Below are 25,662 nucleotides of genomic sequence, written 5' to 3'. Positions count from 1 at the left end.
CTGAAGTGACTTAGCACACTTTGGAAGTGTCCATGAGCTTGATGCCTTTGTACTTGATGGGCAGAAGAGAAAACACATACTGGAAATAAGGCCTATTCCTGGAGCTAATCCTACATGAATTCCACAGCCCCCTATGTGACCCTATCCCTAAACAGAGTGTGCCAGGGCCCAGAGAGTGAACAGAACAGCTGCCCCTGGACCCTCCTGGTCAGGACTCCCATTTGCTGCCTTTCATACTAATCAGTCTTCCCGTCCCACACATCATACCATTTCATAGTCTAACTACGCCTTAGTCCAAGCATCTACCACAGACTCAGTTTCTTGCAGATCTTTGATCAGCATGGAGTCCAGATACTGTGAAAAGGATGAGTGGTAGGACTTAAGAAAATCTGCATTGCCTCCGCTGGGGGGTGAGTCAACCAATTCAGGACCATTCTGCTGTCAGGGTTCTCTAGCCAGAAGACTACCAGGAACACATCTGTAGCCAAAGTTGGGTTTTTTCCTTATTACAGTTTGGCAGAATTCACCCTGTAGATTCCTTAAGAGGACATTAGAAATGAAGCATTATAGGACTTCAATTTGTGTTAGGTGACTTTAGAGAGGGCCCATATTGCTCCTTATTTAATGCTGTCAGGAAGCAGGAGTGATTCTATGAATGAATATATTAATAAATTTTGACTGAAATGAGAGAAGAATAGAGCAAGGCCAAAGCTATAATTGGTAAAGAAGAATCAGTCACTCATATTCAGCATTAGGAGAGGGTGTTTGGTCATTTTTGTAGTTTGCTTAGTGATCTCCCACCCCCAGCATTATTGAGATATAATTGACATAACATTCTGTAAGTTTAAGGTACACAACATGAAGTTTGGTGTATGAACATATTGTGAAATGATTACCACAATAAGGTTACTTAACACATACATCAGTCTCACAGTTACCATTCTTTCTGTGTGTGGCAAGAATATTTAAAATCTACTCTCAGCAACTTCCTAGTATAGAGAACAGTATTATTAACTATAGTTACCATGCTGTACATCAGATCTCCAGAACTTATTAATCTTATAAACAAACTTTGCAATCTTTGATCAATATCACCCATTTCCCCACCTCCAATCCCTGGCAACCACCAGTCTACTCTCTATTTCTATAAATTTGTCTGTTTTAGATTTTACATATAAGTGAGATCATACAGTATTTGTCTTTCTCTGAGTTATTTTACTTAGCATAATGCCCTCAGAGTTCATCCATATTGTTGCAAATGGCAGGAATTCCTTCCTTCTCTTGGCTGAATAATATTATGCTAACATATATATATATATATATATATAACATTTTATTTATTCATTTATCTGTTTATGAACACTTAGTTCCTCTGAACTACATGCTCAGATTGTTATCTGAGGAACAATTATTCAGCTCATTGCTGAAGTGACCTGTGTCCCCAGTGAATCCCCCTCAAAAGTGGAAGAGTGTGAATTTTAGGTGAATCTTCAAGCAAGATATTTGAAAACTTCAGCATCTTAAGTCCATTGTGTGTTGCTACAACCTATGACAGACTGTGAACTCTGTCTTTGGTCCCCCTTCACATATATGCCTGGAGACTGCAAATGTGGTAGAGTCACTAGATGCCTCAGTTCAGTTCAGTCGCTCAGTTGTGTCCAACTCTTTGCAACCCCGTGGACTGCAGCATGCCAGGCTTCCCTGTCGATCACTAACTCCTGGAGCTTGCTCAAACCCATGTCCATTGAGTCAGTGATGACATCCAACCATCTCATCCTCTGTAATCCACTTCTCCTCCTGCCTTCAATCTTTCCCAGCATCAGGGTCTTTTCCAATGAGTCAGTTCTTCACATCAGGTGGCCAAAGTATTGGACCTTCAACTTCACTTTCTTTATGGTCCAACTCTCACATCCATACATGACTACTGGAAAAACAATAGCTTTGACTAGACGGACGTGTGTCAGCAAAATGATGTCTTTGCTTTATAATATGCTGTCTAGATTGCTTTTCTTATAAGCAGCAAGTATCTTTTAATTTCATGGCTGCAGTCACCATTTACAGTTATTTTGGAGCCCAGGAAGATAAAGTCTGTCACTGTTTCCATTGTTTCTCCGTCTATTTGCCATGGAGTGATGGGACCAGACGCCATGATCTTAGTTTTTTGAATGTTGAGTTTTAAGCTAGCTTTTTCAGGTTCCTTTTTTACTTTCATCAAGAGGCTCTTTAGTTCCTTTTCACTGTCTGCCATAAAGGTGGTGTCATCTGCATATCTGACGTTACTGATATTTCTCCCAGAAATCTTGATTCCAGCTTGTGCTTCATCCAGCCCAGCATCTTGTATGATGCACTCTGCATGTAAGTTAAATAAACAGAGTGACAGCCTTGATGTACTCCTTTCCAAAATTGGAAACAGTCCAATGTTCCATGTCCATTTCTTATTGTTGTTTGTTGACCTGCATGCAGATTTCTCAGGAGGCAGGTCAGATAGTCTGGTATTCCCATTTCTTTAAGAATTTTCCACAGTTTGTTGTGAACAACATAGTCAAAGGCTTTAGCGTAGTCAATGAAGCAGAAGTAGATGTTTTTCTGGAATTCTCTTGCTTTTTCGATGATCCAACAGATGTTGGCAATTTGATATCTGGTTCCTCTGCCTTTTCTAAAACCAGCTTGAACATCTGGAAGTTTTTGCTTCATGTACTGTTGAAGCCTAGCTTGGAGAATTTTGAGCATTATTTTGTTAGCGTATGCGATGAGTGCAATTGTGCAGTAGGTTGAACATTCTTTGGCATTGCCAAAGAATTGGATTGGAATGAAAATTGACCTTTTCCAGTCCTGTGGCCACTGCTGAGTTTTCCACATTTGTTGGCATATTGAGTGCAGCACTTTCACAGCATCATCTTTTAGGATCTGAAATAGCTCAGGTGGAATTCCATCACCTCCACTAGCTTTGTCCACAGTGATGATTACTAAGGCCCACTTGACTTCACACTCCAGGATGTCTGGCTCTAGGTGAGCAATAATACCATCATGGTTGTCTGAGTCATTAAGATCTTTTTTTGTATATTCTTCTGTGTATTCTTGCCACCTCCTCTTTATATCTTCTGCTTCTGTTAGGTCCATGCCATTTGTGTCCTTTATTGTGCCCATCTTTACATGAAAAGTTCCCTTGGTATCTCTAAATTTCTTGAAGAGATCTCTAGTCTTTCCCATTCTGTTGTTTTCCTCTTTTTCTTTGCATTGATCTCTGAGAAAGGCTTTCTTATCTCTCCTTGCTATTCTTTGGAACTCTTCATTCAGGTGGATATATACCTATCCTTTTCTCCTTTGCCTTTGGCTTCTCTTCTTTTCTCAGCTATTTGTAAGGGCTCCTCAGACAACCATTTTGCCTTTTTGCACTTCATTTTCTTGGCAATGATTTTGACCTCCTGTACAATGTCAGGAACCTCCGTCCATAGTTCTTCATTCACTCTGTCTATCAGATCTTATCCCTTGAACCTATTTGTCACTTCCTCTGTATAATTTGATTTAGTCATACCTGAATGGTCAAGTGGTTTTCCCTACTTTCTTCAATTTCAGTCTGAATTTGGCAATAAGGAGTTCATGATCTGAGCCACAGTCAGCTCCTGGTCTTATTTTGGTGACTGTGTAGAGGTTCTCCATGTTTGGCTGCAAATAATATAATCAATCTGATTTCAGAATTAACCATCTGGTGATATCTATGTGCGAAGTCATCTCTTTTGTTGTTGGAAGAGGGTGTTTGCTATGACCAATGAATTCTCGTTTCAAAACTCTGTTAGCCTTTGCCTTTGGTAATCAAACCAGTAGGGTATATCTGGGATTTCTCACGTGAAGTGAACTTTAAGCCAAGATCTGAGGCTAAGGAGGCTTTAGCCAGCAGAAGATGAGAGAGTGGAGACAAGCCAGATATAACCAAAGGAAATATCCTGTAACCTGGTTCATCCCTTTGGAAAATCCAAAGTGGAAATCCCTTACCCTGCACTCTATCATGCCAGGAAAAACTTTGTAAAATTTACAGGACGGTTATAGACAGTATGTACATGGATCCCTTCTGCCCTCCTTGCTTCCAACTCAGGCATATGCTAATCAGCAGCCCCCTAAGAGGAGTCATATTATTACTATGATTTCTATCTGGAAAACCACAAAGAAGAAGAAAATCGTTAGGCAAAGCAATTTAACCATGAATTTATTTTATATGTTCTTTTTAAACTTTTAAAACATTTTTCATTCCATTTTCCAAATAACCCTTTTCACTGGATAAAATTCAAAAATTAGATGTCTGGGCCACCTGGTGAACATATCTGGAATGGCAGCTTGTCTGTCACTTAGCAGGAAGCCTTGGAAGGAGGAAGAGAAAAATGTGCCCATCACGTGGAAATTTCTGGAAGATTTTGTGGCAAATGAAGCATTAAGGGTGAGTCAGAGACCATGTACATTAAATCTAGTGGCAAGAAATTTTCTTCAGCCCCTCCTTTCCAATTATGACAAGAAATGTACATATATATGTGATTGAGAGAAGGGTAATGCAAAAATATATAAATTTAGATATATACATTTAAGTCATATATGTATGCATTATCTTTGCAATGACATTCCCAACCACTTATGTATCATAATGTTATAAAATTTTACATCAGCTATTTTTCTGATTTCAAATTAATATTTTTATTTTGAAAGTTAATGAAGTTCAGGAAGGTGTATTTATTAGAAAAAATATTATTCTATATTTTTTATCTTCTTACATAACAAGATGTACACCTTTTGTAATTTAGTTTACATTCCCCAGAAATACTTCTCTGTGTGAAGTACTATATAAACAGGTTTACATGAACATATATATTCTTAAAATTTTCCTCACTATATATGTATATATACACACTGTTCTTCACAGGTTATATAATGTTTATGTATATATGCATATTTAGAATGCATATATAATTGTTTAAGCTTTATAGGTTTATAATGCATAGTTCTTATTTAAATTATTTCAATAGATTTGAATGACACAATTTTTACTAACCAGGTTTATTCATATAAGATAATATTAAACAGTTGCTTACAAAATGTTTTTCCTATAATTCATATGCATTTATATATGAGAATTTTGGAGGGAATAGAGAAAGGTGTTTTTTTTTTTTTTAACTTCACCTAAATTTCTCTAATAATTTTGTAACAGAGTTAAAAGCTTTTCTTGTACCACATATCCAGTTTTTAGTTTCCTAGTGTCAATGCCATGCTGATACAACCCTCTCCCCCATATCTTGGTCTTGAAGATGATGTAAGTGAAATATACTCCTTGGATATAGGGCCCCAGGGGTTGAACTGTGTGAGAGATTTGCATGGGGCTCAGGTCGAAGCAGAGGAAATTAGCCTCCAGGAAGGAAAGAAAATGATCATTTACGGAATTATTTTAGATCAGATACACTTTACATGGTATCTCCTATAAGCAAACAAATATTCAAATATTTTCCCCATTATTCATCAATGTAGAATTTGGTTTAAAGTTTTCTTTTGTCCTTAAGTCCTCAAGGCCTTGAGTCTGTAATTCCCAGTGGACTAATAGTTGATGCAATCCTATGTATTATACATTTTTTTTCTATTATAGCTGTATTATTCTTAAATTTAAAAATCCATAAATCTAAAGCAATTTCTGTACTATCAAAAGAAAAAAATCCAAAGATTTAAAAGCTGAGAGTCAATATTTCGAACAATGCTACAGATTTTGTGCTTATATTCAATAATTGAAAGGACTTTTACTTATCAGCAGAAAAAGGGACAAAAGATAATCGCAGATAACTCACCTAAAAAGTAAAATGCTGTCTCCAAAAACATCTGGAAAGTGACCAACCACAATAACTGAGGAAATGAAAATCTGGAGTTGTCATGATAAGTGAAAAACTCAATTTACAGAAAACTGTGCACATTAAATTGCTTCAGTCGTGTCCAACTCTGTGTAACCCTATGGACTGTAGCTTGCCAGGCTTCTCTGTCCATGAGATTCTCCAGGAAAGAATACTGGAGTGGGTTGCCATGCCCTCCTCTAGGGGATATTTCCCACCCAGGGATTGAAATCGTGTCTCTTACGTCTCTTGCATTGGCAGGCAGGTTCTTTACCACAAGCACCTCCAGAGAAACCCGCAGAAAACTGTATGCATGTGATTGCAAATCTTAGAAGGATGTACAGTATCTAAAATGACATAAATACACAAATATTTTAAGTTAGGTATCAGTTCAGTTCAGTTCAGTCACTTAACCGTGTCCGACTCTTTGCGACCCCATGAATTGCAGCACACCAGGCCTCCCTGTCCATCACCATCTCCCGGAGTTCACTCAAACTCATGTCCATCGAGTTGGTGATGCCATCCAGCCATCTCATCCTCTGTCGTCCCCTTCTCCTCCTGCCCCCAATCCCTCCCAGCATCAGAGTCTTTTCCAATGAGTCAACTCTTCGCATGAGGTGGCCAAACTACTGGAGTTTCAGCTTTAGCATCAGTCCTCAAAGAACACCCAGGGCTGATCTCCTTTAGAATGGACTGGTTGGATCTCCTTGCAGACCAAGGGACTCTCAAGAGTCTTCTCCAACACCACAGTTCAAAAGCATCAATTCTTCAGCACTCAGCTTTCTTCACAGTCCAACTCTCACATCCATACATGACCACTGGAAAAACCATAGCCTTGACTAGACGGACCTGGTATAGACATTACTTAAAGAGTGCTGCCATCTATGGGGTTGCAAAGAGTCAGACATGACTGAGTGACTGAACTGAATTACTTAAAGAGAAACACATCTGGAGTGTTAAGAAGGTAACAGGCAGGAAGGCCAGGGGTCTCCAAATGGAGGAAATACGCTGCAAGTGTCAGACATTTTTCTCTCTCTTAAGTGGCAGGGGAAACAAACTAGTGATATTTTTTTCCTTCTCTATACAAATTTAAAAGAAGTTTTCTCTTAAAACACTATGTTGCCATAATGACACCTGGTTTCACCAGAAGTTAACTATTCTCAAACCTTGAGTTAACCGATGCATTTTTCTTATGGGAAATATTTGTCTTAAGCTCTGTTAATGTACTATGCATTTACCCCAGACTCTGCCTTCAAGTTTTTCCGCCTAATGGCTCAGAACCTACTTGACAAACCAGTATGTTATACTCAGATATTGTTCCCCTAATCTATGTAAACGGAATTATTTGTATGGTAATCTACCCTTCTACAAGATTCAAGTCAATCGTTTTATGGCCCGGGATGAATTATCTGGTGCCAAGTTTATCCCAAAATGCATCTTATGGATGAGGGGCCTGGTGCCATTCTGAGTTTTAAGACATTCCTTTCTTTCATTAACAGACTGCTAGTGACTATATAACATCCAGCTGAAGACTAGCAGGGGGGTACTCTTTCTGCCCCCTTCTGATGCCTATGTCAGAAGCTTTCTCTATCTGCTTTATACTTTGATAAAACTTTATTACACAAAAGCTCTGAGCAATCAAGCCTCGTCTCTGGCCCCGGATTGAATTCTTCTCCCCTGGAGGCCAGGAATCCTGGCGTCTTTCCCTTCAGCAACAACCTTTCATCTTGGGGGCTCATCCGGGATCCTTCAGGACAAGGTAAGGATGCTTGGAACTCTAGTTCTTTGTTCTCCTAGCAAACACGTTTTCTGCTGTACTTTACTAACTCTACAGTGTGCTTGTGTGAATGAGTGAAATGCCCTGAGCAAAGCAAGTGAGGAGCCCCGCTCTGCGATTCCACGGTGATCTCATACAGCTTATGGCAGAAACCTGTTGGGGGTTTATACCGACCTGCCAATGCCAATAGGCACCCAATGTCTCCTTCAGGAACAGACCAGAAATGGGCAAAGCATGTGGACTGAACTCTCCTTTCTCAGTCAAAGTTTTCAGTATCTTTGACCATTTCATAACTCCTTGGGAATTAGAAGTACTAACCTAATCTATTGGATCATAGACTTTCAAGGGACTTGTGATCTATGCTGTTACTGTGTACTGTGGCTTAGGTCCCAAACTTGGACTGGTAGTCAGGAAGCGCCTAGCCTCGCTAGGAATCAGAAATTTGAAAGCTAGATGGAGCTCTAGCTCCAAGAACATTTCTGAGGTTAATGGTTACTCAGATTGGGACTGCAATGGGTTTTTTTCTTTTGGTAATGCTGGCTCTTAGTGGACCAGAGGAGGCTCTTATACTGGTGTGGTGACACTTGGCAGGAACATCTCAGTATTATGTTCATACTGGTCTTATTGTGGTCAGGAATATACTCAGGGTCGTGCACAGGCACTCAGGTGACGATGTTTTCCCCAGCAGTCTTAGCTTGGGAGGCATTCTGGAAGGTTACTCTGATTGCACCCTGGGTGGCATCAGAGGCAAACAAGGTTAATGGTGAAGAGCTGGACGTCAGTCAGGGATGCCATCATATCTACTCCTGGTGCATCCCCACCCCGTCTCGGTGGTAGAACCAGAAGGGACGAGTACGATACCTGCATCGATAAGGGACAGACTAAGTCCGACCAGGAAGGAAAAGCTTTTGGTGTAAAGTCTGTCTACACCCCCATCTAGAGTAGGGAGGGACGCCTCTGGTAGAAAGATGGCACTGGTCGCTTTTTTTCTCTCTTACAGATGGAAGCTAACAATTCCAGCCTAACTCCTTTGAACTGTATCCTGAAAAACTAGGATAGATTTGATCCCCATGGCTTAAAGAGGACACACCTGGTCTTCCTATGTGATACTGCATGGCCGCAGTACCCACTGGAGGACGGTGAATGGTGGCCAGTTGGAGGGTCTCTTAAGTATAATACAGTTTCACAGTTAGACCGGTTCTGTAAAAAACAAGGGAAATTGGTAGAAGTAGCATATGTGTTGCCCTTTTTCTCTCTGCAAAATAGGCCAGACTTATGTACTAACGGTATAGATTTGGGTGTGAAACCTTCAGCTCCCTCTTGTCTTCCTACTTTGCCTCTATACCTGGGGCTCCAAACTGAGCAAACTGAAAGCCAGAGAACACCCCCCCCTCCCAAGAAGGGTTGCCTTTGTCTCAGTGGAAACCCAAACTGAGATTTGAACTGCCCACGTAGAGGTCCAAACAACTCCTGTTTCAGTACGACCTCAGACTACTCTGGTTTCAGTAGAAACTCAGACCATCGAAGTAAGAGATGAGAGGGAGGACAGGAAACAAAGAGATAAAGAAAAGTAGGTTTCTCCAATCCATTCCTGGAATCATACGTGTAGAGCAGCCAGAGAGACTGAGGAAGAGCCACACAAGCTGTTGCCTCTTCATGAAGCACCCACCGGGAGAAATAATCAGTCTATAAGAGTTAATAAGGCTTTTTCTTATCAAGAAATACAAAGAATCAAGGAGGATCTGGGAAACTATTTAGAGGACTCAGAACAATATATTAGAGCTTTTAAAGGTGTTACTCTGCTTTATGACCTTACTTGGAAGGATGTGGTGTATATCTTGGGGCAAACACTGACTCCCGACTCAAAAAGTCGAGTTTTGGGAAAAGCAGTTGCTTATGGAGATGAATGGCTTGGTAATGAATCAGTAGGGAAGAGGGAGGATGAGACAGCTGCCCTCCCCACTTGGAATCAGGCAGTCCCAATTACAGAACCAGACTGGGACTATAACAGAGCTAAAGGAAGATGGGCTTGGAGTCATTTTGTCAGATGTATTCTTGAAGGACTCAGCAGGCGCTTTCTAAGCCTTTAAACTATGGCAAATTGGCAAACATAGAACAGGAGGAGAAGGAAGCGCCTGGTAAATTCCTAGATAGACTGAGAGAAGCCCTTCGCAGATTCACTGAGATTGATCCTGAAAGTGAAGAGGGAAAAGTGACAAGGTCCATGCCTCTGTTTTCATAAATATGGAGCCCTCCCTTTCTCTCCCTTTAGTTGAACAAAATATAAATCCTAGAGTATGGGCTGATGGAAAATCTGTGGGTCAAGCACAAAATGCTATTCCTGTAGTTGTCAAGCTCAAAGACCCACTTATTTCCACATAAGAAGCAGTATCCACTGAAACCTGAGGTTAAGGAAGGGTTAAAACCCATCATCGAAAATTTAAAGGAGCAGGGACTATTAGTTCCCTGTAACAGTCCATGCAACACTCCTATTTTGGGTATAAAGAAATCAAATGGTAAATGGAGACTAGTTCAAGATTTACAAATAATAAATGAGGCTGTAGTTCCTTTACACCCTGTGGTGCCTAATCCTTATACTCTATTGTCTGAAATTCCTGAATGAGCCAAATATTTCTCAGTAATTGATTTGAAAGATGCTTTCTATTCTGTGCCTTTGGCAGAAGAAAGTCAATTTCTATTTGCCTTTGAAGACCCTATGCAGCCAGCTTCTCAGTTAACCTGGACAGTTTTGCCCCAGGGATTTCGTGACAGTCCTCACTTATTTGGACAAAGTTTGTCACAGGATCTACAAAACTTTAATAGCTCTGAAGTGGTGGTGTTACAATATGTAGATGATATTTTGCTCTGTGCTGAGACAGAATAAGCTTGTTCAGGAGCCTCAGAAGATTTCTTAAACTTTCTGGCAGGCTGCAGTTATAAGGCATCAAGAGAAAAGGCTCAGCTTTGTCAACAATCTGTTAGATATCTGGGCCTAATCATATCAGAAGGGACTAGGGCCATAGGCCCTGAGAAAATTAAACCCATACTAAATCATCCCCTACCTATGACTTTAAGACAATTGAGAAGATTTCTGGGAATCACAGACTACTGTCATATTTGGATTCCAGGTTATGGGGAACTTGCCCGACCTTTATATAAACTTAGAGCTGAAACTCAGCAGGCCCCAACAGACAAACTGGTTTGGTCTCCAGATACTCAAAAGGCTTTTAAGGTTCTTCAGACTGCCCTCCTGCAAGCTCCTGCTTTGAGCTTGCCCACAGGGTCAGGATTTAATTTGTCACTGAAAGAAAAGGTATGGCCTTGGGAATTTTGACACAAGCCCGAGGCCCACACCAGCAACCTATTGCTTATCTAAGCAGAAAATCAGATGTAATTTCATGTGGGTGGCCCCACTGCCTAAGAGTAATTGGGGCAGCGGCTTTATTAGCACCTGAAGCTTTAAAAATAATTAATGGACAAAATCTTACTGTACTGACTTCTCATGATGTGAGTGGAATCTTAAATTCTAAGGTTAATATTTGGATGACAGACAGTAGACTTCTTAAATATCAGTCATTGTTGTTAGAAGGACCAGTAACTAAGCTGAAAGTTTGTGGAAATTTAAATCCTGCCACTTTCCTTCCTGAGAAGGAAAATGAAACACCTGATCACGATTGTTCCCAATTTCTAACTTTAAACTATGCAGCTTGGGAGGATCTAATGGATACCCCATTAGACAATCCTGACATGGAAATATTTACAGATGGCAGCTCTTTTGTTTGGGATGGAAAGCATAAAGCAGGTTACACCTTGGTGACTGCTGAATAGGTTTCAGAAACAAAATCTCTCCCCCAGGGAACCAGTGCTCAGTTAGCAGAGCTTGTGGCTCTGACCCGAGCTGTAGAGTTAAGCAAAGGGCAGCTAGTAAATATCTACATGGATTTTAAGTATGCTTATTTGACTTTACATGCTCATGCTGCAATATGGAAAGAAAGTTTAAAACAGCAACAGGAGAACCTATTAAGCATTTCAGAGAGATCCAGAGACTTTTAACTGCTATATATTGTCCTAAAGAAGAAGCTGTTATGCATTGCAAAGGGCACAGCAGGGATGGGAGTAAAGCAGCTGAAGGTAATCAGCTGGCTGACTGTCAAGCCAGAAAAGCAGCACTTTAGGAAACCCCTTCACTGCAGAGGCCTTTGATCTGGACAGGTCCTGTGGAACAGGAAAAACCACAATATACTGAGGAAGAATTAGAAAGATATGAGAAAAGAGGAACTAAGATTACAGATAACGGATGGTTACAGTCCGAGGATGGACGATTAATAATTCCTGAAAATGCTCAATGGAAAATTCTTAAGGGTTTACACCAGAGTTTTCATTTGGGTGCAGAGAGTACTTACCAAATGGCTTCGTGTTTGTTTGAAAGTAAAAACGTAATGAAAACTTTAAAGAACATATCAAAATGTGTGAGGTTTGTCAGAAAAATAACCCAAAGACTGAGAACCTAGCAATATCTGGATTACAACAAAGTGGAAAGTATCCTGGAGAGGCCTGGGAAATTGATTTTACTCATATGCCAAAAGCTAATTGATATTCTTGCTTACAAGTTTGGGTAGATACTTTTACTGGATGGATTGAGGCTTTTCCCTGTCGTAGTAAGCAGGCTAAGGAAGTTATAAAGATTTTAATCCATGAAATTATCCCCAGGTTTGGGCTGCCAAGGAGCCTTCAGAGTGACAATGGCTCCGCATTTAAAGCTGCTGTAACTCAGGGGGTATCTAAAGCTCTAGAAATAGAATATCACTTACACTGATAAATGAAGATTGGGAGACCCCAATCTTCAGGAAAGGTTGAAAAAGCTAATGACATTATCAAAACACATCTGTGCAAATTAACTCAAGAGATGCAGGACAATTGGATTAAAGTCCTACCCATAGCTTTAGTGAGGGCTCGAACTGCCCCCAAAAAGGAGGGACTGTCCCCCTTTGAATCTATTTATGGAAGGCCTTTCTTGTGCACAGACATCGTTATAGACCCTGAAGCCTTGGAATTAACTAGTTATGTAACTCAGCTCTCAGCTTTTCAACAGGCATTAACAGAACTCTGGGAGACAACTCCTGACCCAGCCTCTGAGTCAAGCAAGCCTCTATTTGAGCCAGGAACCCAGGTCCTCATAAAAACATTGGGATCTGGGGGCCCATCCCTCGAGCCCCTCTGGGAAGGCCCTTACCAGGTTATTCTTTCTTCTCCCACAGCTGTCAAAGTGCCAGGAATTGATTCGTGGGTACATCACACTTGAGTTAAGAGATGGCACCCTGACCAGAACTAAGTGACTTCATTTTATGTCTTTACTTTCTATGCTCTGACTTTGTACTTTTCAGATAGGCCTGTAATCTATGTGAGCCTACTTCTGCTGACTCCAAAAATCCTGAGTGTGCCGTTTGATCCTCAAGACAATGCCTTCCTGTCCTGGGCTCACCCCTACGCTGCATTCCACAACTGGTCTAACTGCTGGGTCTGTGGAGCACTCCCCTCTTCATCAGTGAAAGGCTTCCTGTGGTGGACATCTCACTTCAAGAAAAAGACTTTCTCCAAGTCTGCAAATACCTTTGACAACAATCATATGTGATGCCTCTTCTTCATCTGATGACATCTACCAACCCTAAAATGGACTGGTGCAACACTTTGTACTTTAACTATGGACATAACATGACTTTTAATTTTGATTATACATTGTCTCGGTTTAATGACTATTGTGCTACACATAACACAAATGGGTCTGGATCTAATGGTTTTTTACCTGATGTTTATCAAATATGGGATGAGGTTATATGGCTAACTCCTGAAAAAGGACGTCTAGTATCTACTGCCCCTATATGCTGGGAACAAACAGAGCCATCCCCAAAAGTTAGCCAACAACTTAATTACAATGATTGGAAACAATTGGGATTTTTGCCTCAGGAAATATGCAACATAATCATTCCCCTGTTTTCCAACCCCAATTCAGGTCCTCCCTTTGTCTGGCCAGGCACTAATTGGGACTGGATATCTCAGTCAGGTGGCTTGCTCCAAAAGGGACCTATTGGATATGTGGCTCTTACCTATGGGCATGGCTTCCCCCTGGTTGGATAGGGTGATGCATCCTGGGTCTAGCCTTTACTCACAGCTTTATATTTTCAGAGCTTCCAGAAAAGCCTGCTAATTTACACCACCTTAAAACTCGGTGGGCAAGGTCTGTATTTCACTGGTATGATTATTTGGCTGAAGTCTTTGTTCCCTCTTTGGGAACTACAGATGTTATGCTACGAGTGGATGCTTTGACTAACTTTACTCAACAGGCATTACAAGATTCTCAAAAAGCTATTTCAGCTCTTAATGCTGAACAAGCACTAATTAGAAAGGTGGTTTTACAAAACAGATTGGCTTTAGATATTCTGACAGCTGCACAAGGAGGAACTTGTGCCATTATTCATACCCAATGCTGTACATATATACCTGATATGAGCACTAATGTTACTCATTTTACTAAACACATGAACAAGATGATTGGGGCTATGGATATTCCTGAAGCCTCAATTGCCTCATTTTGGGAGATGTTAACTAGTGCCCCATGGTGGAAAACTATCTGACTTACAATAATTCTGATTGTTTTGTTTTTGCTGTTTGCTCCCTGCATCTGTAACTGTGTAACTGGATTTGTTTCTAGTTGCATGAAAGCTTTTAAGTGACAAATGGTTGTGTTAGGGGAAGCACACTGATTGAAACCGCCCACCCTGGCCAGGCACCATAGTAACCATTTGCATGAGTTGTTTTATGACAGGAAGAGAAGTGTTTTATGACAAGAGATCCTGATAAGGAATACGGAACTAATGAGCCACCACCAACCTGAAGAGTTCGGGAAAGGTCGAAAGGAGACACAGAGTGTCTGTCCACTTCCCAGAATCCCTCTTGCTAGCATCCATCTTGGCTGAGCGATGCATGTGCCACCAGGAAAGACTCTGAATTAGAATGATTGGCTAAAGACCACCCGGAAACTAATCTCATCACCATAAAACCCGAGACTGGAAGCCACGTGGCAGAGCAGTTCTCCTGGGTTCCCTTACCCTACTGGTCTCCACGCGGGTGCCCTTTCCCAATAAAATCTCTTGCTTTGTCAGCACACGTGTCTCCTCGGACAATTCATTTCCGAGTGTTAGACAAGAGCCCAGTTTCGGGCCCTGGCAGGGGTCCCCCTTCCTGCAATAGTTGCTCAAACTCCTGCTACTGCTGCAGCTTCTTCCAACTACTATTTGGGGCCCCTGGATCAGACATCTTCAGTATGAGGGTTAGGAGAATATGTTGCCTCACCAATTTAGGGACAATGCCCCTTGTCAGCTCGAAAGCAGTTATGGAACGAGAACGATGCCCCTTTTCCCTAGGCAACATAATTCTTCTAAAAGAAAAGGGGGCAATGAGACGATAACAGGCAGGAAGGCCAGGGGTCTCCAAATGTAGGAAATAGGCTGCAAGTGTCAGACATTTTTATCTCTCTTAAGTGGCAGGAGGAAACAAACTAGCAGTATTTTTTTTTTCTCTCTATACAAATTTAAAAGGAGGTTTCTCTTAAAATACTGTGTTGCCATAATGACACCTGGTTTCACCTGAAGTTAACTATTCTCAAACCTTGAGTTAACCAATGCATTTTTCTTATGGAAATGTTTGTCTTAAGCTATGTTAATAGACTATGCATTTACCCCAGACTCTGTCTTCAAGTTGGTTCTGCCTAATGGCTCAGAACCTACTTCACAAACCAGTATGTTGTACTCAGATACTGTTCCCCTAATCTATGTAAACAAAACTATTTGTATGGTAATCTGGCCTTCTACAAGATTCAAGTTAATCATTTTATGGCCTGGGATGCACATGCAGATTTTACTCCACCCCTCTGTGGCTAGACTTCCTCTTTCAGAAACAATAGAGATCCAGGAAGGGGATGTGGGCAAGGAGTGGAAAATTCCAGAAAGTAGTAGAAAATTCCAGAAGTTTCTGGCTGGTGCACTAGAACTACAATTCTGGTTCTGACCACTAGGGTCATCTATCTACATTGACTATATATCATAAATTATATAGGCTTCCCAGGTGGTGCTAGTGGTAAAGAACCTGTCTGAGAATGCAGAAGATGTAAGAGACTTAAGTTCAATCCCTGAGTGGGGAGGATCCCCTGGAGAAGGGCATGGCAACGCATTCCAGTGTATGTTTCTTCTCTATCTCTCTGTCTTTTTTTTTTTGGCGGGGGGGGGGGGTATTCTCTCTAGGATGAACTGGTATTAATTTCAGACATTTGACTATTATCACAATATTTTGTTACTTTGCACCAAGATGTTCAAGCTGGTTTTAGAAAAGGCAGAGGAACCAGAGATCAAATTACCAACATCCGCTGGATCATGGAAAAAGCAAGAGAGTTCCAGAAAAACATCTATTTCTGCTTTATTGACTATGCCAAAGTCTTTGACTGTGTGGATCACAATAAACTGTGGAAAATTCTGAGAGATGGGAATACCAGACCACCTGACCTGCCTCTTGAGAAACCTATATGCAGGCCAGGAAGCAACAGTTAGAACTGGACATGGAACCATAGACGGGTTCCAAATAGGACAAGGAGTATGTCAAGGCTGTATATTGTCACCCTGCTTATTTTACTTATATGCAGAGTACATCATGAGAAACGCTGGGCTGGAAGAAGCACAAGCTGGAATCAAGATCGCCGGGAGAAATATCAATAACCTCAGATATGCAGATGACACCACCCTTATGGCAGAAAGTGAAGAGGAACTAAAAAGCCTCTTGATGAAAGTGAAAGAGAAGAGTTAAAAAGGTGGTTTAAAACTCAACATTCAGAAAACGATGATCACGGCATCTGGTCCCATCACTTCATGGGAAATAGATGGGGAAACAGTGGAAATGGCGTCAGACTTTATTTTTCTGGGCTCCAAAATCACTGCAGATGGTGATTGCAGCCATGAAATTAAAAGACACTTACTCCTTGGAAGGAAAGTTATGACCAACCTAGATAGCATATTGAAAAGCAGAGACATTACTTTGCCAACAAAGGTCCGTCTAGTCAAGGCTATGGTTTTTCCAGTGGTCATGTATGGATGTGAGAGTTGGACTGTGAAGAAAGCTGAGCGCCAAAGAATTGATGCTTTTGAACTGTGTTGTTGGAGAATACTCTTGAGAGTCCCTTGGACTGCAAGGAGATCCAACCAGTCCATTCTGAAGGAGATCAGCCCTGGGTGTTCTTTGGAAGGACTGATGCTAAAGCTGAAACTCCAGTACTTTGGCCACCTCATGCAAAGAGTTGACTCATTGGAAAAGACTCTGATGCTGGGAGGGATTGGGGGCAGGAGGAAAAGGGGACGACAGAAGATGAGATGGCTGGATGGCATCACTGACTTGATGGATGTGAGTTTGAGTGAACTCCAGGAGATGGTGATGGACAGGGAGGCCTGGTGTGCTGCGATTCACGGGGTCGCAAAGAGTCAGATACGACTGAGCAACTGAATTGAACTGAACCGAACTGAACCAAGAATTTAGTGAATCTGTGCATAGGGAAATCAACCCAGTTCCTTGGAGCTCAATTCCAGTCTCTGTTGCTCCAGGTAGCAACTGAATGACTCCACAAGCTCCAGCACCTCAGTAAGCCTCAGCAACCTTGAAAAGTTGGTGATTCTGATATCAGAATCTCCTTGTGAAGAATACATGAAAGAACAGATGCAATGTAGCAAGTACAGAACTTTTCCTACCTCTGGCACTCACAGTTCTCTGGGTCTGCAGAATGAAGGAACACAGTGTAATGTAGCCGATGCAGAATCTGGCATAGAGAGTTCTCTGTGTTTGTAGCTATAAGTACCCGGGTCCCCGGTGCCTCCTAACACCGGGGAAAGGACTTCCTGTAAGGACTCCATCTTGCTTGGCATTGAGAGAGAGTTTGGGGCCTGCTCTCTCTTTGCTTGGCAGCCTTCTTTGATATTCTCCAAACTTCCAGCTCCAGAACCACACATTCTCTTCTAGAGAAGCCTGTGAGGACAGTGGTGACAGATCTCTGCCTTCAGGCCACCCTATGGGTGAGTGGTCTGTGTGAGACCTTCTCTTCAGAGCCCCCCAAAGCAGGAAGGGTTCTGGGTTCCCTCCCACACCCCAAAGCACAGGACCCCCAACCAGTTGCCTGTTCTTCAGGGAAAGCGGGGAGAGAGCCCAGACTGACTATTTTCCGGTCTCTTGAGGAGATGGGCCAAGCGGGCTCTGACACACCCATCTCGATTCCATGTGGTAAACCTCCCCTCCGACGAAAATGGCCGTTGCTGACTTGAATTTTTCTCTGGCTAAGGAAAAGGCATGAGTCATGTTATCTTCTCAGGTCTAGGGTTTGGAGAGTGGCGAGGGTCACCTAGGTGGAGGGTAGGATTATATAAACTAATATTCTTTGGATTTATACTAGAGGTGGGGAGGGTCAGAAACCCGACCGTTACTACTGGATATTACATTAACAGTTAGGGTAAATTGTATTAGCCCTTCGAAGCTTCTTGAGGCTTTATTGCCGGGCACGTGATATATTCTGGAATGTTTGATGAGTAGTCATGTGCATTGTTCTACGTCAATTAAATTAATTTGTTTGTAAGTCAGATTTTAAAATCCTCTCCCTCTAGCTGAGATTTTTGTCTGTCATTTTATGTGTCACTCAGTGGGATGTGTTAAAATTTCCCACTGTGACTGTGGATTTGTCCATTATTTCTGTCAGTTTTTGCTTTGTATGCTGGCTTTAAGAGGCATACAAATTTAGAATGTATATTACTATCTTCTTATTGCACTGAACCTGTTATCATAAAGGAATTTCCCTTTTAAAGTGTACCTTTTCTTTTACTGATATGGTTATAGCAGTTTTCTGAGATTAATGTGAAAAGGTGTACATTTTGCAATTTTTTTATTTTCTAATTTTCCTGATGATTAAATTTTGCATATGTCTCTTTTCAGGAGTATTTGAGGAAAGGTTTCTTGTCCAGTCTGATACAATCTGTCTTTCTATTTGGAGTATTTCGCCTGAATCTTCTAAAATAAAAATAGATATAATTTGGTTTGTGTATATCATATTATTGTGTATTTATTGTTGCCTCTTGTAAGTTCCTTTTCCTTTCTTTTCCTTTGATATGGTGAATATTTTTAAACTATCAAATCATTACTTTGCATGGTTATCTAGGTAAACATTCTTTTGCTATTCTTGTAGTGTTCACCCTTCAGATTACAATGTACATTTTTGCCTTTTCACAGTCTAATATTAGTTAATTAGTTCCTAAAACTGCTCAGTTATGGGGCTTTGAGACACTTTGATTCCATAAACTCCTTCCACATTTATTGTCACGCATTTTCATACTCTATATATATAAATCCCCGAAGGAAATTATTATCATTGTGTTATATAGTCAATACTCATTTAAATTTTCCTCCATATTCACAAATGTCATTCGTCTTTCCTGTATCTGTGTGGCTCCACCTAGGGTGATATTTCTTCTGCCCAAAGAAAAGCCTATAATATTTCTTTAGTTTGGATCTTTAGGTCACAAATTTTCTGAGTTTTTGTTACATGATGTGGAAATGCATGTCTTTTCTTTTAAGGATGTTTTTCCATAAAGCATATTTTTTGTCCTATTAATATAGGTCTTTTAAAAATTGATTTATTTATTTTTGGCTGTGCTGGGACTTGTTGCTGGGTGAGGGATTTCTCTAGTTGCAATGAGCAGGGACTACTATCTAGTTGCAATGCACAGGATTCTCATTACCACGGCTTCTCTTGTTGCACTCTTGTTGCAGAGCACGGGTTCTAGGGCACATGTGCTTCAGTAGTTTTGGCTCATAGGCTCTAAAACACAGGTTCCGTTTCTGTGGCACAGGGCCTAAGTTGTCCTGAGGCATGTGGAATCTTCGCAGACCAGGGACCCTGGTGTCCCCTGCATTGGCAGGTGGATTCTTAATCACTGAACCACAAAGGAAGTCCTCCTATTAATATTGTTATCCTAAGTTGATATCTTGGTACATTTGGAAACTTCTCAGCCAAGTTCTCTTCAAATACCACTTCTCCCCTGTTCACTTTCCTTCTCTATGGGGCTCACATTAACCATGTATTAGGTATACTCATTGTATCACCTTTAATTCTCTTTTTTGGGGGAGGGTATTCTCCATATTATATCTCTCCAGGTTCCATCTTGGATCTTTTCATAAGACTTACCTTTCATTTCTCTAATTCTTCCTTCAGGGAGGCAGATCACCTTTGACCCTTGAACTGTCACATCAGGGTAGATTTCAGGGTAGGGTTTATTGTACTCATAGAGCAGAGCAGAGAAGTGAGACTTGGGGATAAAAAGCCACTTGTCCCAGGTCACCTAACCTGAACCAAGTAGAACACAGCCTAACATCACAGACTGCACTCTACATCCAGACCCTTTCCCTGGTTTCTTGTCTGTGACTGCTCTCGACCTCTCATTTCATGAAAAGTGGAGCCATGGTGAGGTCTCTCAGCCATTTTTTAGCTCTATGATGCATGTATGTTTAGATTATAAAGAATGATGTTTCTTCATTAGTCATGATATTTACTCAGGACTACTTCTGATACTGGGACCACTGATATGTTGTTGTCAATTTTAGAGCACACTGATAAAGTGAACTCTTTACAAAGAAGAGCACAAAGCTCGGGTATTTACCGAAGGCAATACGCCTGTTGGTCTGAACCAGTCACTTCCCAGCAGCAGCAAGACAGAGATTCAAAAGAAAGTGATGCTCATATGGACATCCAAGGAAGATAGTAAGTGACCAGTCACCATGGCTGACATGTACCAACCACTGAACAACAAAACCTTGCAGTTAAATATGTCATTCTTCTCTCCAACTTGCCAGAGTAAAAAATGATTGGATCAGGTTGATGTTTGAGCAGTCTTTATTATAACTCTGGTATCATTTGGGAGAATGTAGAGAAGACTTTCCAAGCCTATATGGACCACTTTTTTCTTTCCACTTCCCCACAGTGCTCCCTATGCCATTCCATCCCATCACTGGAGAAGCAGTTTTCAGAGAAAAGACCAAATGCATGTTAACATGGAGACAGACCAAAAGCCTCCGGAGAGAACAATGAAAACAAATAGACAGGATGAGACCTTGGGAGCTGGTTCAAGATTATTGTGAGTATCCTGGCTAAATGAACCTAATATGTAGAAGATGACAGAGTCGTGTTGGATTTGTGTAGAGATGCTGGGAACTTTTCTGGGGCAGTGGTGTTGGTAATCTGTCTTGATATTACTAGGAGGTATCTTCTTAGATCATCTAAGGGCAGGTGCAGAGAAGCGGTATGAAGGAAACAGACTGACTGCAAGGAGGAGCATGGGAGAGGTTGACTGAAAGCAAAGGAGGAAGCCTACTGCCATGGGGATGGAGCATTTCATACCAGATGACGCAGTTTGGCTTGAGCTGGGTGTGGGAGGAGGTTGAGTCTCTGGGGTCCGTGTCAGAGTGACAGGCCAGGTGTACCTCATGTGGATCTCCTGGAACTTTATAAAAGGAAGTACATGTGAAACATATTAAGTCAATTTTTTTTTCAGGAAGAGTATCTGAATGCAAAGAAAGTGTATATAGAAAATCCTTGTCTCATACCAAAGTTAGTGATAACAGATATTGTCTTATCTTAAGAAATTATTTAAAACCTGAAAAATGGCCCTAAAGCAAGACACAGTTGGGTCTTACCTTAATCTTGGATTCCATTGTATCCATTCTCTTTCCCATTTGTTCTCTGATTCCTAGATTCCCTTTGGTATAAAATATGATGAGAAGTGGCTGATGAATTTGATTCAGAAGAAGTGCAGTGTCCCCTTTACTGCAGTCGAAGTAAGACAGGACATGGAGATGATGCGACAAACTGGGGTAGATTGCGGGCCCAGAGAAATGGCACTGGTCTCATGTTCTGCTTCTCCTGTCACTCTTCCTACAGTTTCACTATGAGAAAATGCAGGCCCAGTTCTTTGTAGAGAATGCCAACGTTGCCTGTGCATTGAAGAATGTCAGCGGCAAGATTTTCAATGAGGATAATGAAAAGGTGTGTGTCAAGGGCTGACTAAGGGCAAGAGGGCAGGAGAGCGGCATGGTCTTGCTTGATCCCATGCACAGATTTCCTGGAGCTTACCCAGCCCTTCTTGTGTTCTCTACAGATATCTATCTTTGTTGAGCCCTGTGATGCACCCCAGTCTGTGCAGAAGACACTGACATCTGAAAAGTTGGAGCAGATAAAGGTAATGCAGACTCAACACAAGCTGTGCCCTCATAGCCAGACCCACCTCTTCCCCCAACTCACCCTCAGACTCAGGCTCGCTGGACCCCATCCCTAACTCTGCAGCTCACCATGAACAAACCATACGATGCCTGCCAGCAAGCTCTTGACATCCAGAGACTCCACTTTGGCCCTGGTATGGCTACAGTAGTGACTGCAGGGCAGGTGAGGGTAGAGGGTCTGTCTGAGTAGAGCACTCAGAGATGGTATCATGGGGAGGGCTTGGTGCTGGAGGTGTTCCAGCTGGGACCCTCTCAGCCTGTGTTTCCCTCCTTATAGTTTCCTGGAGACTTGATAACATGTGATATTGGAATGACATGGAACCGTAGAAAGAGCATGGCTGCTTCCCTGCACATCCATCCAGGGATCAGGCCCATGGTGAGGACCTAGGCCCAATGTTGGGTCCAATGGTGAGGGAGGGGGACATTGCGTAGAAGAGGCAGATGTCTCAGGTATTCTCTTTGGGGTCCTCACTCTCTTTCCTCATAGCTTTCATCTTTGTACTTGAGCAACAAGAAACCCTACTTGGTGCATGGCCTGTCCACCATTATGGAGATTTCTTCCACCACGAGAACTTGAATCTCTCCAACACTGAGGTGAGGTGGGGCACCCAGATCCTCCTTTGAAAGGAATGTGGGAGGCCTTATGGGTGGTGACAGACAAAGGAAAGTGGATTTGTAGGGAAAGGAAGGGTGTGGGTGCAGAGCCATTTGGTCCATGTGGGTGTTCCCTATATTACTAGGTGAAGATTGCAGGAGAGATGGACAAGGGTCATCAGCTGGAACCAGAAGGGATGTGTGCAGACAGAAGCGCTGTGTGCACCACCTTCCGTGATAAGTCAACCAACATGAGGTCTTCCTCTGCCTTGTCTCTACACCCCTATGTCTCTCTCATCTCTCCCCTCCTCCCTCCACTCCCTTTCTGTCTTTATTCCCCTCCCTACCTCCTGAGTCCCACCTCAATCACCTCCCTGCCATAGCACCTGGTCATCCCTGAAGTGTGTCCTGACTTGACAGCATGCTGGACTCCCAAGTGAGGTAGCAAAGCCCCGGGCTCCCATCCTCCCATATCTTCTTTTCTCTACAGCCTTCACTGGGCCCTGGAGGAAGGAAGGAAGGGATGGAGGGGAGTAAGGCCTGCAGACTGGATTTGAAGTGCCGGTCCCTGTGGCACTGCAGAAGGGAGTCAGAACAGTCTGGCTGGGAGCTACACAGAGGAAAGGAAATGGAGGAGGAGGTTCAAGGAAGGGGTGGAGGGGACAGTCTCCCTCTTGGTCCATCCATAGAGTGGTGACCAGGGCCCTTGAATGCTAGGATACTGAGGTGTGAGTGTGCTGTGATTACTGTAAGTGACTTGCTCCCATGAGGAGGGTCGCGTCCACAGTTTCACTGACATTTTTCTTTTGTCTTGATTTTGGCAGCACCCTCCTGGAGTTGTTCCCCAGGTTACTAAGCTTGGTAAGTGCATTCCTTGATCAGACGCCTCTGACTAGCGCTGTTCCCTCAAACTACTCAGAAACCCGTTAGGACCTGTCCAAGCTCCGTTTTTTAGCCTGGCCCTTAAATGTCCTGTGGGAGGGGGGTGTACCATTCTCTGTGGGCACCTGAAAAGGCTCTGGATCTTCAGCCATGTTCTCCACAGGCTTCGGGGACCCATGGTGATGACAGAACATGTAGTCCTGCCTCCGGCATTTCCAGGGACACTTTCTTCCCTACCCCCAGCCCATTCTGGGCCCATCCTTTTCCCTGACCATCCAGCACCACATCCTGGACTGCACTGCTGACTTCCTCTTCCCTCCCCTAGGATGGCCAGGAGACACTCTCAGGTTCTAAATGTGCTGTGGAAGCCCCCAAGTGCTTACCAATGTACAAGGTGAGCACAGAGGATCCAGCAGGGTTCCAGGTGGTACAAGAGGGTGTGTCAGCCCTTGTCCTGAGGACTGTTTTAATTCCAGGGAAGTTTCTTTGGATCTGATCAGGTGAAGAGTCAAATCCTGCAATTCCTGCAGCAGTAAGTACCTGGGGAATCTGAACAAGGGGAGGGCCAGGACAGGGGAGGCCACCCAAGCTCAGGTCTGCACATGGGAGTTTTCAAGTCTTCTTTGAGCTTCAGACCACAGAGAGAGACTCACCTCACTTCTTCCCTCAGCTATTACTTGATCCATGACTATGGAGATCGCCAGGGACTGCTGGGCTTTTATCATGAGGAGGCCTGCTTCTTCCTGACCATTCCATTCCACTCCAAGGACTCAGGCTTGTGAGTATCACAGCGTAGACTCCTCCCCCAGGCCATGTGGTTCCCCAGCAGATGCAGGCCAGCTCCTGCTGACACCTATGCTGGCCAGACCACCACCCACTGTTCCTCTGTGTCTCCTAGAAGCAGCATGTGTGCGTACTTCTTGGACAACAGGAATATGAAGACACTCAAGGACCCCAGTGAGTGTGTGGTGGGAAGAATGGGCCGGAAAGGGTGGTAAGGGGGCCAGTCATAGGGTCCGTGGCATGGCAGACATGACCTTTGCTTTCTTCCCCTCCCCCACAGACCCGCGTGTCCAGATGATGAAACACACAAAACATGACATTGTGCATGCCCTCTGTGCATTACCCAAAACTCAGCATGACTTCAGCTCCTTTGAGGTGGACATGTGTTTCCACACGGTGAGCACCTGCTCCTCGCTTGGTGGTGAGGGGCAGAAAGGCGCAGGTGGGAAAGAGGATGAGGGGTGACTGAGTACCTGGTCTCTTCCTTATCAGGAAACAATGTTCTGCTTCTCTGTCAGTGGGGTGTTCAAGGAAGGTGAGTGTGTGTAGCCCGCTCCCCCCAGATGCCGCACTGCTCTCTCACTTGGTCAGGCTCCCTCCCACCAGAACTCTTCCTTCCAGATTCCCTCCCCTGCCCTCCCCTCCCCAGCCCTCAGTCTTCCCACAGACAACCCAGGTCTGAACTGCGTCCATGTCTGCCCTGCCCACCCTGGGCACTAGGGACACAGGCTGTGGAGTTTGGTGGCTCCCATACCAGATCCTTACACTGAGAACCTGGGCTACTACTTAACCTCACAGTTTCCTCATAATATCCATCTCTTCAGCACCTGAGAAAAATGCATCCCATGAACTTGTGAAGTGGTTGTCATGGGGACATGTCACTGGGAGCAGACATCTCCTACAGTTGCCCTCCCCATTCCTGACATGCAACTCCCCATGTGAACAGCTATCCCCTCAGCATGAGTGTCAAGTCAGACCCTGACTGGGGAATGACGTGGGAGCCTGTAAACACGTGGGGTTCTTAGGGGGTACTCTTGCTTATTGTTTGTTGTTTGTTGTTGAAGTGGAAGGAATTTCTCAGGGCTGTGTCTGTGCCTTCACCCGGACCTTCACCACTACTCCCACCAGCTCTTCCAGGTGAGAGCCATGTTGTGGGTGGGATGGCCCATCCAGCCTGGGCTCAGGGCCCTGGGCATGTGGATGCAGATCTTAGGCTGACTCAGTATTGTGGAAAGCCAGCAGGGAGATCCAAGGACCAGTCTAGCCTAGTGGTTAGGAAGAGCATGGGCTCTGGAATCAGCACATGGGTTCTCTCCTTGACCCAGTGCTCACTCTCTGTGTGATCTTGGTCAAGTCTCATCATCTGTCTGTGACTCTGTCTTCTGAAAATGGGGATCAGACTGTACAGTCCTGTACAGT

The 25,662-nt window shown here is 43.1% G+C and overlaps 1 protein-coding gene across 1 annotated transcript; it reads left to right on the top strand.

Annotated features, from left to right (window-relative positions):
• Positions 1-17,737: 17,737 nt before the first annotated feature.
• On the top strand, positions 17,738-25,384 carry NXF3 (nuclear RNA export factor 3). The gene is given in 19 exon segments (XM_070366577.1): positions 17,738-17,741; positions 20,314-20,470; positions 20,691-20,821; positions 20,824-20,843; positions 21,460-21,543; positions 21,647-21,751; positions 21,864-21,944; positions 22,262-22,360; positions 22,472-22,547; positions 22,550-22,578; positions 22,725-22,834; positions 23,403-23,439; positions 23,786-23,854; positions 23,937-23,992; positions 24,131-24,238; positions 24,359-24,417; positions 24,524-24,639; positions 24,736-24,778; positions 25,308-25,384. Coding segments are annotated over 19 exon segments (1,461 nt in total).
• Positions 25,385-25,662: the final 278 nt, after the last annotated feature.

Source organism: Bos mutus, chromosome X, assembly GCF_027580195.1.
Source record: "Bos mutus isolate GX-2022 chromosome X, NWIPB_WYAK_1.1, whole genome shotgun sequence".
NCBI classification, from domain to species: domain Eukaryota; kingdom Metazoa; phylum Chordata; class Mammalia; order Artiodactyla; family Bovidae; genus Bos; species Bos mutus.
This window is presented reverse-complemented; position numbering and strand designations above follow the sequence as displayed.